Raw genomic sequence first — 13,315 nt, 5'->3', positions numbered from 1 at the left:
GACGGACATAATGTAAAAATAAAGGAATTAAAACTGAGCTCCTGCAGATACTCAGCAATGCCCAAATGTATGATAATTCATCAAGCACTGTCCGTGCGGAACACCACATTACGGCATACTGAACCAAATTATCTAAATAGAATGATTGACAGTTTTCTTTGCTCCGAAAAGTGTATGTTATTGCTATTTGTGGAAGGCCTCACCTCTAGTGGAGAGTCTGGTTCATCCAGGATGCTCTTCTCACTCTGTATCCGCTGCATCGTTCCTGTAGAACTGGGGTCCATTATCAGCACGTTCTGACTACCGGCTATGCCGAACTTACAGTCACTCTTCCTGGAGTCAGTCGTCCTGCACACCTCGTAGTTGTACACGTGTTGGAGAGTCCCTGTCCCCAAAGTGTCTGAGTAACGTGGTGGATAATACGGAATCACAGGGAGATTGGAGTGACACAGGACGCGAGACTGTCTCCACCTGTAGATCTTCACTGATATAATAACCACTAAACACGTGATGAAGAGGAAGGAAACTACAGCCAAAGCCAACACTAAGTAGAAAGTCAGGTTGTCATTGTACTCCTTGTCTTGTGTAAAGTCAGTGAACTCAGACAGCACTTCAGGGAAGCTGTCCGCCACCGCCACGTTAACAATGACTGTAGCTGAACGAGAGGGCTGCCCGTTGTCCTCCACTATAACAGTCACTCTTTGTTTCACAGCATCTTTATCAGTGACTTGGCGGATAGTTCTTATTTCTCCATTCTGTGAGCCCACTTCAAACAGCGCCCTGTCTGTGGCTTTCTGCAGTTTATAGGAGAGCCAGGCATTCTGTCCAGAGTCCACATCAACAGCCACCACTTTAGTGACCAGATAGCCCACATCTGCTGAACGAGGCACCATTTCAGCCACCAGAGAGCCTCCAGTCTGGACTGGGTACAGAACCTGAGGAGGGTTGTCGTTCTGGTCCTGGATCATTACTTTCACAGTCACGTTGCTACTGAGTGGAGGGGAGCCTCCATCCTGCGCTTTGACGCAGAAGTGGAAGTCTTTGATCTGCTCGTAGTCAAAAGAGCGCACTGCATGGATGACTCCACTATCAGCACTAACGGACACATATGAGGAGACTGGCACTCCGTTAACAGAGGAGTCCTCCAGCATATAAGAAACACGGGCGTTCTGGTTCCAGTCAGCGTCTCTGGCTTTCACTGTGAATATAGAGAGACCTGGTGTGTTGTTTTCTACAATGTAGGCCTCATATGAGCTCCTCTCAAAGACAGGCGCGTTATCATTCACATCAGAGATCTGTAAGGTGAGAGTGACGCTGCTGGAGAGGGAGGGCACTCCCTCATCAGAGCAGGTCACTGTGATATTATACTCAGAGGCTGTCTCTCTGTCTAATTCACTCGCCGTCACTAAACTATAGAAACTATTTGTCGATGTTTTTAAAGTGAATGGTATATCTTCACTGATGAAACATTTAACGTTGCCGTTTTCTTCTGAATCTAGGTCCTCAATATTTATCATTGTAACGACTGTATTGAGTTTGGCATCCTCTGATATAACAGTTGATTTCGACATTATGTTAATTTCAGGCTTGTTGTCATTTACATCCTGCACATCAACAATTAACTTACAAGAATCTGTGAGTCCTCCATCATCACTAGCAAGTAAATTTATTTGAAAGTGTCTTGACTTTTCAAAGTCAGTATTTCCAATCAATAAAACTTCACCGTTTTCTTCATTTATCTTAAATACTTTCCGTACATTTTCCAATGTATTTGTGATTGAATATGTTATTTTACCGTTAGAACCCTGATCTGCATCTGACGCTGAAACAGTGGAAACAACTGTTCCTTTAGGTGAGTTCTCAGTAACTGTAGCTTTGTATGTTGGCTGCGTAAAAACGGGGGCATTATCATTGGCGTCTAGAACTGTAATAACAATCAACATTGTTCCTGACATCTGCGGCTCTCCTCCATCTACAGCTGTTAACACAAGAGATATCTGATCTTGTTTCTCTCTGTCTAACGGCTTCTGAAGCACCATCTCAACGTTTTTATTCCTATCAGCGTTGTTGTGCAATTTAAGAGCAAAGTTATCTGTTGGTTTTAATTCGTAGTTTTGAACACCATTAATTCCTTCATCAAGATCCAGAGCCCTCTCGAGAACAAATTTTGCTCCGGGGATCGCCGACTCGCTAATTTTGAATTTCATCTCACTTTTTTCAAAGGTTGGCGCATTATCATTAATATCTGTAATCTGGACTGTAACACTGTAAAATTCCATCGGATTCTCCAAAATAATCTGAAGATTTAACGCGCAAAGCGCCGTCTCTGTACACAGCACCTCTCTGTCGATTCTCTCTTTGACGAGGAGGACTCCCCTTTCTCTGTTCAGCTCGACGTACTCCTCGCTGTTCCTCGTATAGATCCTAGCTTTACCAGACAGCAAACGTTTTATTTCTAAACCCAAATCGTGCGCAATATTTCCCACGAGAGAGCCCTTCGACATTTCCTCCGGAATAGAGTAGCTCACCTGCCCGAACACAGAGTAGACGGAAAGGAGAGCGATAAACAGCAGTACTTGCCGATTCATTGTTCTCTCCGATTTTCCCCAGTGAGGCTCCACAGTCTGATTATATTCGAAACAAAAACAGATTCCTCCTCAGATTCCAATATCAAATCTCAAATGAACAGCTGCATAATCCACTCATTTGATGCAAATGTATTGCATACCGAAATGTATCCTCTTTTTTGATCAAAAATGTTCAACAACCAGAAATGTCCGCTCTTTGCTCATCGTGGTCTCTCTGTATACTGTCTCTATGTTACATGGGAGGTGCTGCTATAACCCTGCTCTCATTCAACAACACTCTGGTCAACAGCGGCCCTAAGAGTCCATATATAAAACTGCAGACAACTGATTCAAATTCAACTCAGCAATACTCAGTGTGAACAATCAAAGTTACAAACAATCTATCTCAGTAATATCTCTGACTTTACGAACGACTACAGGAAGACATTGTTGAAAACCATCAAGTGTACGGTTTAGGTTATCATCATTATACATTTAAATACAATAGATGAACAATTTCTGACACTATGTTACTCAGATGTTGAATTTCTGTTAAAGATTGAGGTGGATATGAAATCCAAATGAAGACTGGAAAGGGAAACGTATCGGAAAATGAAAGGTTTCCCGACATGATGATAATCAATGACAAAATGGTGAGAGGAACATAAGAAAACACAGAGAGATTTAAGGTGTGAAAACAGTCGCTGAATGACGCGCTGAACATAGAGTTGTACAACGCTATGAATGTCGCTATCCACAGTTCTGAAGTGAAGCAACTCTGAATGAAAGCCCAAACTCCCAGAGTGCAAAATCTGTTCGAATACTGTGATCACGTGCAGAAATATCTGGGAAATATATTGAAACAGCTCTAGGAAAATATTTCTACGACTACTTCCATTATCACAAGTAGGCCTACTACCACTCATAATAATAATAATAATTGAATGAAAAATATTATTATTACTGTTATTAAAAAAACACATTGTGTATGTGAAGAAGACAGTTTGACATGAAAATTAATTTGAAATCTCTGTGGAAACTTTGACCTTTTTACGCGAAATGTCACATACAATGTGTTTGTAACTCAAATAACAAAGTGGTGTGTGATAATTCTATAACATGTATAATACACTGAAATGGTATTAAAACAGTCTGACCTCTAAAGGAGAGTCTGGTTCATCCAGGATGCTCTTCTCACTCTGTATCCGCTGCATCGTTCCTGTAGAACTGGGGTCCATTATCAGCACGTTCTGACTACCGGCTCTGCCGAACTTACAGTCACTCTTTCTGGAGTCAGTCGTCCTGCACACCTCGTAGTTGTACACGTGTTGGAGAGTCCCTGTCCCCAGAGTGTCTGAGTAACGTGGTGGATAATACGGAATCACAGGGAGATTGGAGTGACACAGGACGCGGGACTGTCTCCACCTGTAGATCTTCACTGATACAATAACCACTAAACACGTGATGAAGAGGAAGGAAACTACAGCCAAAGCCAACACTAAGTAGAAAGTCAGGTTGTCATTGTACTCCTTGTCTTGTGTAAAGTCAGTGAACTCAGACAGCACTTCAGGGAAGCTGTCCGCCACCGCCACGTTAACAATGACTGTAGCTGAACGAGAGGGCTGCCCGTTGTCCTCCACTATAACAGTCAGTCTTTGTTTCACAGCATCTTTATCAGTGACTTGGCGGATAGTTCTTATTTCTCCATTCTGTAAGCCCACTTCAAACAGCGCCCTGTCTGTGGCTTTCTGCAGTTTATAGGAGAGCCAGGCATTCTGTCCAGAGTCCACATCAACAGCCACCACTTTAGTGACCAGATAGCCCACATCTGCTAAACGAGGCACCATTTCAGCCACCAGAGAGCCTCCAGTCTGGACTGGGTACAGAACCTGAGGAGGGTTGTCGTTCTGGTCCTGGATCATTACTTTCACAGTCACATTGCTACTGAGTGGAGGGGAGCCTCCATCCTGCGCTTTGACGTGGAAGTGGAAGTCTTTGATCTGCTCGTAGTCAAAAGAGCGCACTGCATGGATGACTCCACTATCAGCACGAACGGACACATATGAGGAGACTGGCACTCCGTTAACAGAGGAGTCCTCCAGCATATAAGAAACACGGGCGTTCTGGTTCCAATCAGCGTCTCTGGCTTTCACTGTGAATATAGAGAGACCTGGTGTGTTGTTTTCTACAATGTAGGCCTCATATGAGCTCCTCTCAAAGACAGGCGCGTTATCATTCACATCAGAGATCTGTAAGGTGAGAGTGACGCTGCTGGAGAGGGAGGGCACTCCCTCATCAGAGCAGGTCACCGTGATATTATATTGAGAGGCTGTCTCTCTGTCTAATTCACTGTCAGTCACTAAACTATAGAAATGATTTGTTGATGTTTTCAAATTGAATGGTACGTTCTCGCAGACGAAACATTTAACGTTGCCGTTTTCTTCTGAATCTAGATCCTCAATATTTATCATTGTAACGACTGTATTGAGTTTGGCATCCTCTGATATAATAGTTGATTTCGACATTATGTTAATTTCAGGCTTGTTGTCATTCATGTCTTGCACATCAACAATTAACTTACACGAATCTGTGAGTCCTCCATCATCACTAGCAAGTAAATTTATTTGAAAGTGTCTTGACTTTTCGAAGTCAATATCGCCAATTAATAAAACCTCCCCGTTTTCATAATTTACCTCAAAGGCTTTCCTGACATTGTCGAACATATTTGTGATTGAATATGTTATTTTACCGTTAGAACCCTGATCTGCATCTGACGCTGAAACAGTGGAAACAACTGTTCCTTTAGGTGAGTTCTCAGTAACTGTAGCTTTGTATGTTGGCTGCGTAAAAACGGGGGCATTATCATTGGCGTCTAGAACTGTAATAACAATCAGCATTGTTCCTGACATCTGCGGCTCTCCTCCATCTACAGCCGTTAACACAAGAGATATCTGATCTTCTTTCTCTCTGTCTAAAGGCTTCTGTAGCACCATCTCAACGTTTTTATAACCATTTGCATTATGCTGGAGTTTTAAAGCAAAGTTATCTGTTGGTTTTAATTCGTAGTTTTGAACACCATTAATTCCTTCATCAAGATCCAGAGCCCTCTCGAGAACAAATTTTGCTCCGGTGATCGCCGACTCGCTAATTTTGAATTTCATCTCACTTTTTTCAAAGGTTGGCGCATTATCATTAATATCTGTAATCTGGACTGTAACACTGTAAAATTCCATCGGATTCTCCAAAATAATCTGAAGATTTAACACGCAAAGCGCCGTCTCTGTACACAGCACCTCTCTGTCGATTCTCTCTTTGACGAGGAGGACTCCCCTTTCTCTGTTCAGCTCGACGTACTCCTCGCTGTTCCTCGTATAGATCCTAGCTTTACCAGACAGCAAACGTTTTATTTCTAAACCCAAATCGTGCGCAATATTTCCCACGAGAGAGCCCTTCGACATTTCCTCCGGAATAGAGTAGCTCACCTGCCCGAACACAGAGTAGACGGAAAGGAGAGAGATAAACAGCAGTACTTGCCGATTCATTGTTCTCTCCGATTTTCCCCAGTGAGGCTCCACAGTCTGATTATATTCGAAACAAAAACAGATTCCTCCTCAGATTCCAATATCAAATCTCAAATGAACAGCTGCATAATCCACTCATTTGATGCAAATGTATTGCATACCGAAATGTATCCTCTTTTTTGATAAAAAATGTTCAACAACCAGAAATGTCCGCTCTTTGCTCATCGTGGTCTCTCTGTATACTGTCTCTATGTTACATGGGAGGTGCTGCTATAACCCTGCTCTCATTCAACAACACTCTGGTCAACAGCGGCCCTAAGAGTCCATATATAAAACTGCAGACAACTGATTCAAATTCAACTCAGCAATACTCAGTGTGAACAATCAAAGTTACAAACAATCTATCGCAGTAATATCTCTGACTTTACGAACGACTACAGGAAGACATTGTTGAAAACCATCAAGTGTACGGTTTAGGTTATCATCATTATACATTTAAATACAATAGATGAACAATTTCTGACACTATGTTACTCAGATGTTGAATTTCTGTTAAAGATTGAGGTGGATATGAAATCCAAATGAAGACTGGAAAGGGAAACGTATCGGAAAATGAAAGGTTTCCCGACATGATGATAATCAATGACAAAATGATGAGAAGAACATAAGAAAACACAGAGATTTAAGGTGTGAAAACAGTCGCTGAATGACAAGCTGAACATAGAGTTGTACAACGCTATGAATGTCGCTATCCACAGTTCTGAAGTGAAGCAACTCTGAATGAAAGCCCAAACTCCCAGAATGCAAAATCTGTTCAAACACTGATCACGTGCAGAAATATCTGGGAAATAAATTGAAACAGCTCGAGGAAAATATTTCTACGACTACTTCCATTATCACTAGTAGGCCTACTACTACTCATCATAATAATAATAATAATAATAATAATAATAACAATTTTATGAAAAATATTATTATTACTATTATTAAAAAAACACATCGTGTATGTGAAGAAGACAGTTTGAAATAAAAAATAATTTGAAATCTCTGTGGAAACTTTGACCTTTAACGCCAAATGTCACATACAATGTGTTTGTAACTCAAATAACAAAGTGGTGTGTGATAATTCTATAACATTTATCATACACTGAAGCGGTATTAAAACAGTCTGACCTCTAAAGGAGAGTCTGGTTCATCCAGGATGCTCTTCTCACTCTGTATCCGCTGCATCGTTCCTGTAGAACTGGGGTCCATTATCAGCACGTTCTGACTACCGGCTCTGCCGAACTTACAGTCACTCTTTCTGGAGTCAGTCGTCCTGCACACCTCGTAGTTGTACACGTGTTGGAGAGTCCCTGTCCCCAAAGTGTCTGAGTAACGTGGTGGATAATACGGAATCACAGGGAGATTGGAGTGACACAGGACACGAGACTGTCTCCATCTGTAGATCTTCACTGATATAATAACCACTAAACACGTGATGAAGAGGAAGGAAACTACAGCCAAAGCCAACACTAAGTAGAAAGTCAGGTTCTCATTGTACTCCTTGTCTTGTGTAAAGTCAGTGAACTCAGACAGCACTTCAGGGAAGCTGTCCGCCACCGCCACGTTAACAATGACTGTAGCTGAACGAGAGGGCTGCCCGTTGTCCTCCACTATCACAGTCAGTCTTTGTTTCACAGCATCTTTATCAGTGACTTGGCGGATAGTTCTTATTTCTCCATTCTGTAAGCCCACTTCAAACAGTGCCCTGTCTGTGGCTTTCTGCAGTTTATAGGAGAGCCAGGCATTCTGTCCAGAGTCCACATCAACAGCCACCACTTTAGTGACCAGATAGCCCACATCTGCTGAACGAGGCACCATTTCAGCCACCAGAGAGCCTCCAGTCTGGACTGGGTACAGAACCTGAGGAGGGTTGTCGTTCTGGTCCTGGATCATTACTTTCACAGTCACATTGCTACTGAGTGGAGGGGAGCCTCCATCCTGCGCTTTGACTCGGAAGTGGAAGTCTTTGATCTGCTCGTAGTCAAAAGAGCGCACTGCATGGATGACTCCACTATCAGCACTAACGGACACATATGAGGAGACTGGCACTCCGTTAACAGAGGAGTCCTCCAGCATGTAAGAAACACGGGCGTTCTGGTTCCAGTCAGCGTCTCTGGCTTTCACTGTGAATATAGAGAGACCTGGTGTGTTGTTTTCTACAAGGTAGGCCTCATATGAGCTCCTCTCAAAGACAGGCGCGTTATCATTCACATCAGAGATCTGTAAGGTGAGAGTGACGCTGCTGGAGAGGGAGGGCACTCCCTCATCAGAGCAGGTCACCGTGATATTATATTGAGAGGCTGTCTCTCTGTCTAAATCACTGTCTGTTATAACCGTAAAGAAATTATTTGTTGTTGATTTAATGGCAAAAGGAATATTTTCGTTTAAAACACACATTACTTTGCCGTTATCATTCGAGTCCGCATCTTGTATATTAAGCATTGTTACAACCGTTCCCGGTTTCATGTTCTCAGATACTGTGTTTGAATTCGACATGATGTTGATGGTCGGAGGGTTATCATTTGTATCTGTCACGTCCACAATCACCTTACATGCATCTGATAATCCTCCCTGATCGGACACTTTAACATCTAGCTCATAAAGTCTCATTTTTTCATAATCTACATTTCCAGTTAGAGTCAATAACCCATTGTTGGCATCAATTTGAAAGAGACCCGCCGCTCCAGATTTTGAAATCATGTATGTTACTATTCCGTTATTGCCTTTATCTATGTCTGTAGCCCTTACAGTGGTTATTACAGTGCCAACAGGAGCATTCTCTGTAACGCCTGCTTTATATTCCGGTTTAGAACAAATGGGCGGGTTGTCATTTGCGTCCATCACAGTTATGACAATCTGCATCGTCCCCGTAAGCTGTGGTTCACCACCATCCAGAGCGGTTAGTATTAATGATATATGTTCATGTTGTTCTCGGTCTAATGGTTTCTGTAAAACCATCTCGACATGTTTCCTCCCATCACCTCGGCTGATGGTTTTTAGAACGAAATTATCGCTTGGTTTCAGGGCGTAGCTGTCCAGACCGTTTACACCAACATCATCATCTATTGCTTTCTCTAAGACAAATCGAGCTCCAGGAACAGCTGATTCGCTAATTTCATATTTCATTTCACTTTTTTCAAACGTCGGAGGGTTGTCATTTTTGTCGGTAATTTCGACACTAACCGTGTAAAACTCCATTGGATTTTCCAGGATCATTTGAAAATGGAGTGCGCATGGCATTGTTTGACCGCATAGTGCTTCTCTGTCAATTCTGCCTTTGATAAGGAGGACTCCTCTTTCTCTTTTCAGCTCAATATATTCCTCAGTGTTACCAGTATAAATACGAGCTTTACCGGACTTCAGTCTTTCCACACCTAAACCCAAATCCTGGGCTATATTGCCTATTAAAGCCCCCTTTGCCATTTCCTCAGGAATGGAGCAGCTCACTTGCCCGTGCACAACACTGAGAGAGAGCAGCGTGATAAACAACAGCACTTGCCATCCCATCGTTCCGGTCGACACTTCAGTGAAGAAAATTAGAAAATCCTCAGTTCCTTTGCCCCAGGTTCACGATTTTGACACAAAGATACAGGTATATGGTCCCAAAGAAAGCATTTATCCTAAATTGTGGAACAAAGAAATCCCATTGTGCCGTCCAGGCTTAAGCCGTGGCAGTCCCGACTGTTAACTCTGCCTCTATGTAATATGTTGAGGTATAGGGGAGGTACTGCAACTATTGCTTCATGAGCAACTCGATGGCCAAGAGTGCCCCTCTCTGTTCAACTAACCAAACTACATGAAGTCTTACTGAGGCGACCACAACAAAGATATTTGAAAAACATAACAAAAATATTTACGAAGGTAATTAAAACATCATAGAAATAGTTAAATATCCATCTGTCTGTCACAGTGTGACAACGTATACATTAGAAGCCTACAATACAAATCATGAGTGAAAATTAAGACCAAAAGCCCTGCTCTCCGCGGTACACTAAGATAAGTACTGGAGGTAGCTGCATTTCAAATGCTTCACGTGTGTTTTGAAGACCAACAGCGGCCCGTATCGGATATGAAATAACAAGTGATGTCACTAAAGACAGGGAAAAACTATTTGAATGTCAGTTCAGAATGAAAATAAGCAAAATGTAATTCATAAGGGTTTTAAGTGACGATAAGAGATAAAGTGGGATAGCAAAATACATACAGGTATAAGACTTGATTCGTGGAAACACTGACAATGTACTATTTCATTTTCATTATTTCCCTTCACAACGAAATAAAAGCGAGAAAAAAAACCGAGCTGGAAGCAAAAAGTCTAGACATTTTCGTTACAACCGAACCAAAAAACTAAATGCATCAGCATAGGCCTTTAGGGTGTGCATTTTCCTCACTGACTCTTTCTCAAAACAGTAACTCAACACAGAGAGGAGCTGTCCATCACTATTGGTGCTGAAGATGCCCTCTGAGCAGGCAGTGAGACAAGTAATGAAACCAAGAAATATCTGTGGTCTAAGAAATCATTGTAACTGTAGCATGGCGATGTATGTAAAGAATGATGGATCAAATAACCCACCTCTAGAGGAGAGTCTGGTTCATCCAGGATGCTCTTCTCACTCTGTATCCGCTGCATCGTTCCTGTAGAACTGGGGTCCATTATCAGCACGTTCTGACTACCGGCTATGCCGAACTTACAGTCACTCTTTCTGGAGTCAGTCGTCCTGCACACCTCGTAGTTGTACACGTGTTGGAGAGTCCCTGTCCCCAAAGTGTCTGAGTAACGTGGTGGATAATACGGAATCACAGGGAGATTGGAGTGACACAGGACGCGAGACTGTCTCCATCTGTAGATCTTCACTGATATAATAACCACTAAACACGTGATGAAGAGGAAGGAAACTACAGCCAAAGCCAACACTAAGTAGAAAGTCAGGTTGTCATTGTACTCCTTGTCTTGTGTAAAGTCAGTGAACTCAGACAGCACTTCAGGGAAGCTGTCCGCCACCGCCACGTTAACAATGACTGTAGCTGAACGAGAGGGCTGCCCGTTGTCCTCCACTATCACAGTCAGTCTTTGTTTCACAGCATCTTTATCAGTGACTTGGCGGATCGTTCTTATTTCTCCATTCTGTGAGCCCACTTCAAACAGCGCCCTGTCTGTGGCTTTCTGCAGTTTATAGGAGAGCCAGGCATTCTGTCCAGAGTCCACATCAACAGCCACCACTTTAGTGACCAGATAGCCCACATCTGCTGAACGAGGCACCATTTCAGCCACCAGAGAGCCTCCAGTCTGGACTGGGTACAGAACCTGAGGAGGGTTGTCGTTCTGGTCCTGGATCATTACTTTCACAGTCACATTGCTACTGAGTGGAGGGGAGCCTCCATCCTGCGCTTTGACGCGGAAGTGGAAGTCTTTGATCTGCTCGTAGTCAAAAGAGCGCACTGCATGGATGACTCCACTATCAGCACTAACGGACACATATGAGGAGACTGGCACTCCGTTAACAGAGGAGTCCTCCAGCATGTAAGAAACACGGGCGTTCTGGTTCCAGTCAGCGTCTCTGGCTTTCACTGTGAATATAGAGAGACCTGGTGTGTTGTTTTCTACAATGTAGGCCTCATATGAGCTCCTCTCAAAGACAGGCGCGTTATCATTCACATCAGAGATCTGTAAGGTGAGAGTGACGCTGCTGGAGAGGGAGGGCACTCCCTCATCAGAGCAGGTCACCGTGATATTATACTCAGAGGCTGTCTCTCTGTCTAATTCACTGTCTGTCACGAGGTTAAAGAAATGATTTGATGTTGGTTTCAGTGTAACAGGAATATGATAATTTATTGCGCAGTTAACTTTGCCATTATCTCCGGAATCTAAGTCCTGAACATTTACCATAGTCACAACTGTTGCTGGTTTAGAGTCCTCTGGGATTACATTAGTCTGGGACATTATATTAATAACTGGCTTGTTATCATTAATATCTATCACTTCAACCGTAATCTTACACGAATCAGTCAGCCCTCCTTCGTCACTGGCTTGCACATGTATTTGATAGTAACGTGCCTTTTCATAATCTACGTTACTCTTCGAGATCAAATCCCCATTTAACTCATTAATTGCAAACATGTGTCGTACATCTGCAGCTGTGTTGGATATGGAATATGTGATCTTGGAATTTGATCCTTTGTCAGCATCTGAAGCACTGACCCTGGTTATGACTGTACCTTTCGGGGCATTCTCAAGTATTGTAGCTTTATAAGCCGTCTTTGTAAAGACCGGTGCATTGTCATTGGCATCAAGCACTGTCACATGTATCTGTGCTGTGCCAGATAGGTTTGGTTCCCCTCCGTCAACCGCAGTTAACACTAGAACTATCTCCTCTTGCCTTTCTCTATCAAGTGATTTTTGTAAAACCATTTCAACTATCTTTTCTCCGTCTGGCTGATCTTTCAATTTCAGAACAAAATGATCTGTTTTTGTCAGAAAATAACTCTGTAGACTATTCATGCCAACATCGGGATCTATTGCCCTCTCTAGCAAGAATTTAGCTCCTATTACAGCAGATTCACTAATTTTAAATTTCATTTCGGATTTTTCAAACATTGGGGTGTTGTCATTTATATCTGTGATTTCGACAGCAACGGCATATAATTCCATAGGATTTTCTAAAATAACCTGAAAATGCAAAGCACAGGGCGTCGTCTGTCCACAGAGCGCCTCTCTGTCTATTTTCTCTTTGATAAGGAGGACTCCTCGCTCTCTGTCCAGCTCGATGTACTCTGCGCTGTCTCCTGTAAAAATACGAGCTTTCCCTGATGTCAGTCTTTTTCTGTCGAAACCTAAATCTTGAGCAATGTTACCAATTACTGACCCTTTCGACATTTCCTCAGGAATGGAATAGCTGACCTGTCCAATCACCGATGTGAGAGAAATGATTGATATGAACAACAGCACTTGCAGCCCCATTGTCCTGTCCACCATTTCCATGCAACACGAGTCCCGTTACAATCCTATATCCGTTGGAAAGAAAATCCGATGGACTTCGTCCGTATATAAAACAATTTGAAGTAATCAATCGATTATAGTCAACTGCATCTGTCCGTGTCGATGATTGCTGCTCGCTTACTTTGTACTATTCCACTGCGTGTCTGTTGCCCTCTGATATAAGAAGAAAAAAGACGATGGGGGAG

At 42.7% G+C, this 13,315-nt stretch overlaps 4 protein-coding genes across 8 annotated transcripts in view; all 4 read right to left on the bottom strand.

Moving 5' to 3' along the window:
- The window catches only part of LOC306777140 (protocadherin gamma-C5-like), a gene marked incomplete at its 5' end in the record, with an annotated part of 227,308 nt that overhangs the window by 97,599 nt on the left and 116,394 nt on the right, over positions 1-13,315 (bottom strand). The window contains one exon of one of the 5 annotated variants that reach the window (XM_079268130.1): positions 3,725-6,115. The exons of the other annotated variants lie outside the window; for them this stretch is intronic. Coding sequence (XP_079124256.1) covers positions 3,725-6,109 — 2,385 coding nt within the window. Of the gene's footprint in view, positions 1-3,724; positions 6,116-13,315 lie in introns of those variants that run through there. 5 annotated transcript variants of the gene reach the window in all.
- Positions 129-2,594, bottom strand: LOC306777564 (protocadherin beta-16-like; the record flags this gene model as incomplete). Its single annotated transcript, XM_079268727.1, has 1 exon — positions 129-2,594. The coding sequence occupies exon 1, from the start codon at positions 2,586-2,588 to the stop codon at positions 129-131; it is 2,460 nt and encodes an 819-aa protein (XP_079124853.1). The 5' UTR covers positions 2,589-2,594.
- LOC306777160 (protocadherin gamma-A2-like) lies at positions 7,247-9,640 on the bottom strand (the record flags this gene model as incomplete). The annotated part of the gene is made up of 1 exon (XM_079268169.1): positions 7,247-9,640. One exon carries the CDS (start codon positions 9,638-9,640, stop codon positions 7,247-7,249), a length of 2,394 nt encoding a protein of 797 aa, XP_079124295.1.
- On the bottom strand, positions 10,548-13,106 carry LOC306777563 (protocadherin beta-16-like; the record flags this gene model as incomplete). The annotated part of the gene is made up of 1 exon (XM_079268726.1): positions 10,548-13,106. One exon carries the CDS (start codon positions 13,104-13,106, stop codon positions 10,548-10,550), a length of 2,559 nt encoding a protein of 852 aa, XP_079124852.1.

Source organism: Melanostigma gelatinosum (assembly GCF_949748355.1).
Source record: "Melanostigma gelatinosum genome assembly, chromosome: 5".
Classification (NCBI taxonomy): domain Eukaryota; kingdom Metazoa; phylum Chordata; class Actinopteri; order Perciformes; family Zoarcidae; genus Melanostigma; species Melanostigma gelatinosum.
This window is presented reverse-complemented; position numbering and strand designations above follow the sequence as displayed.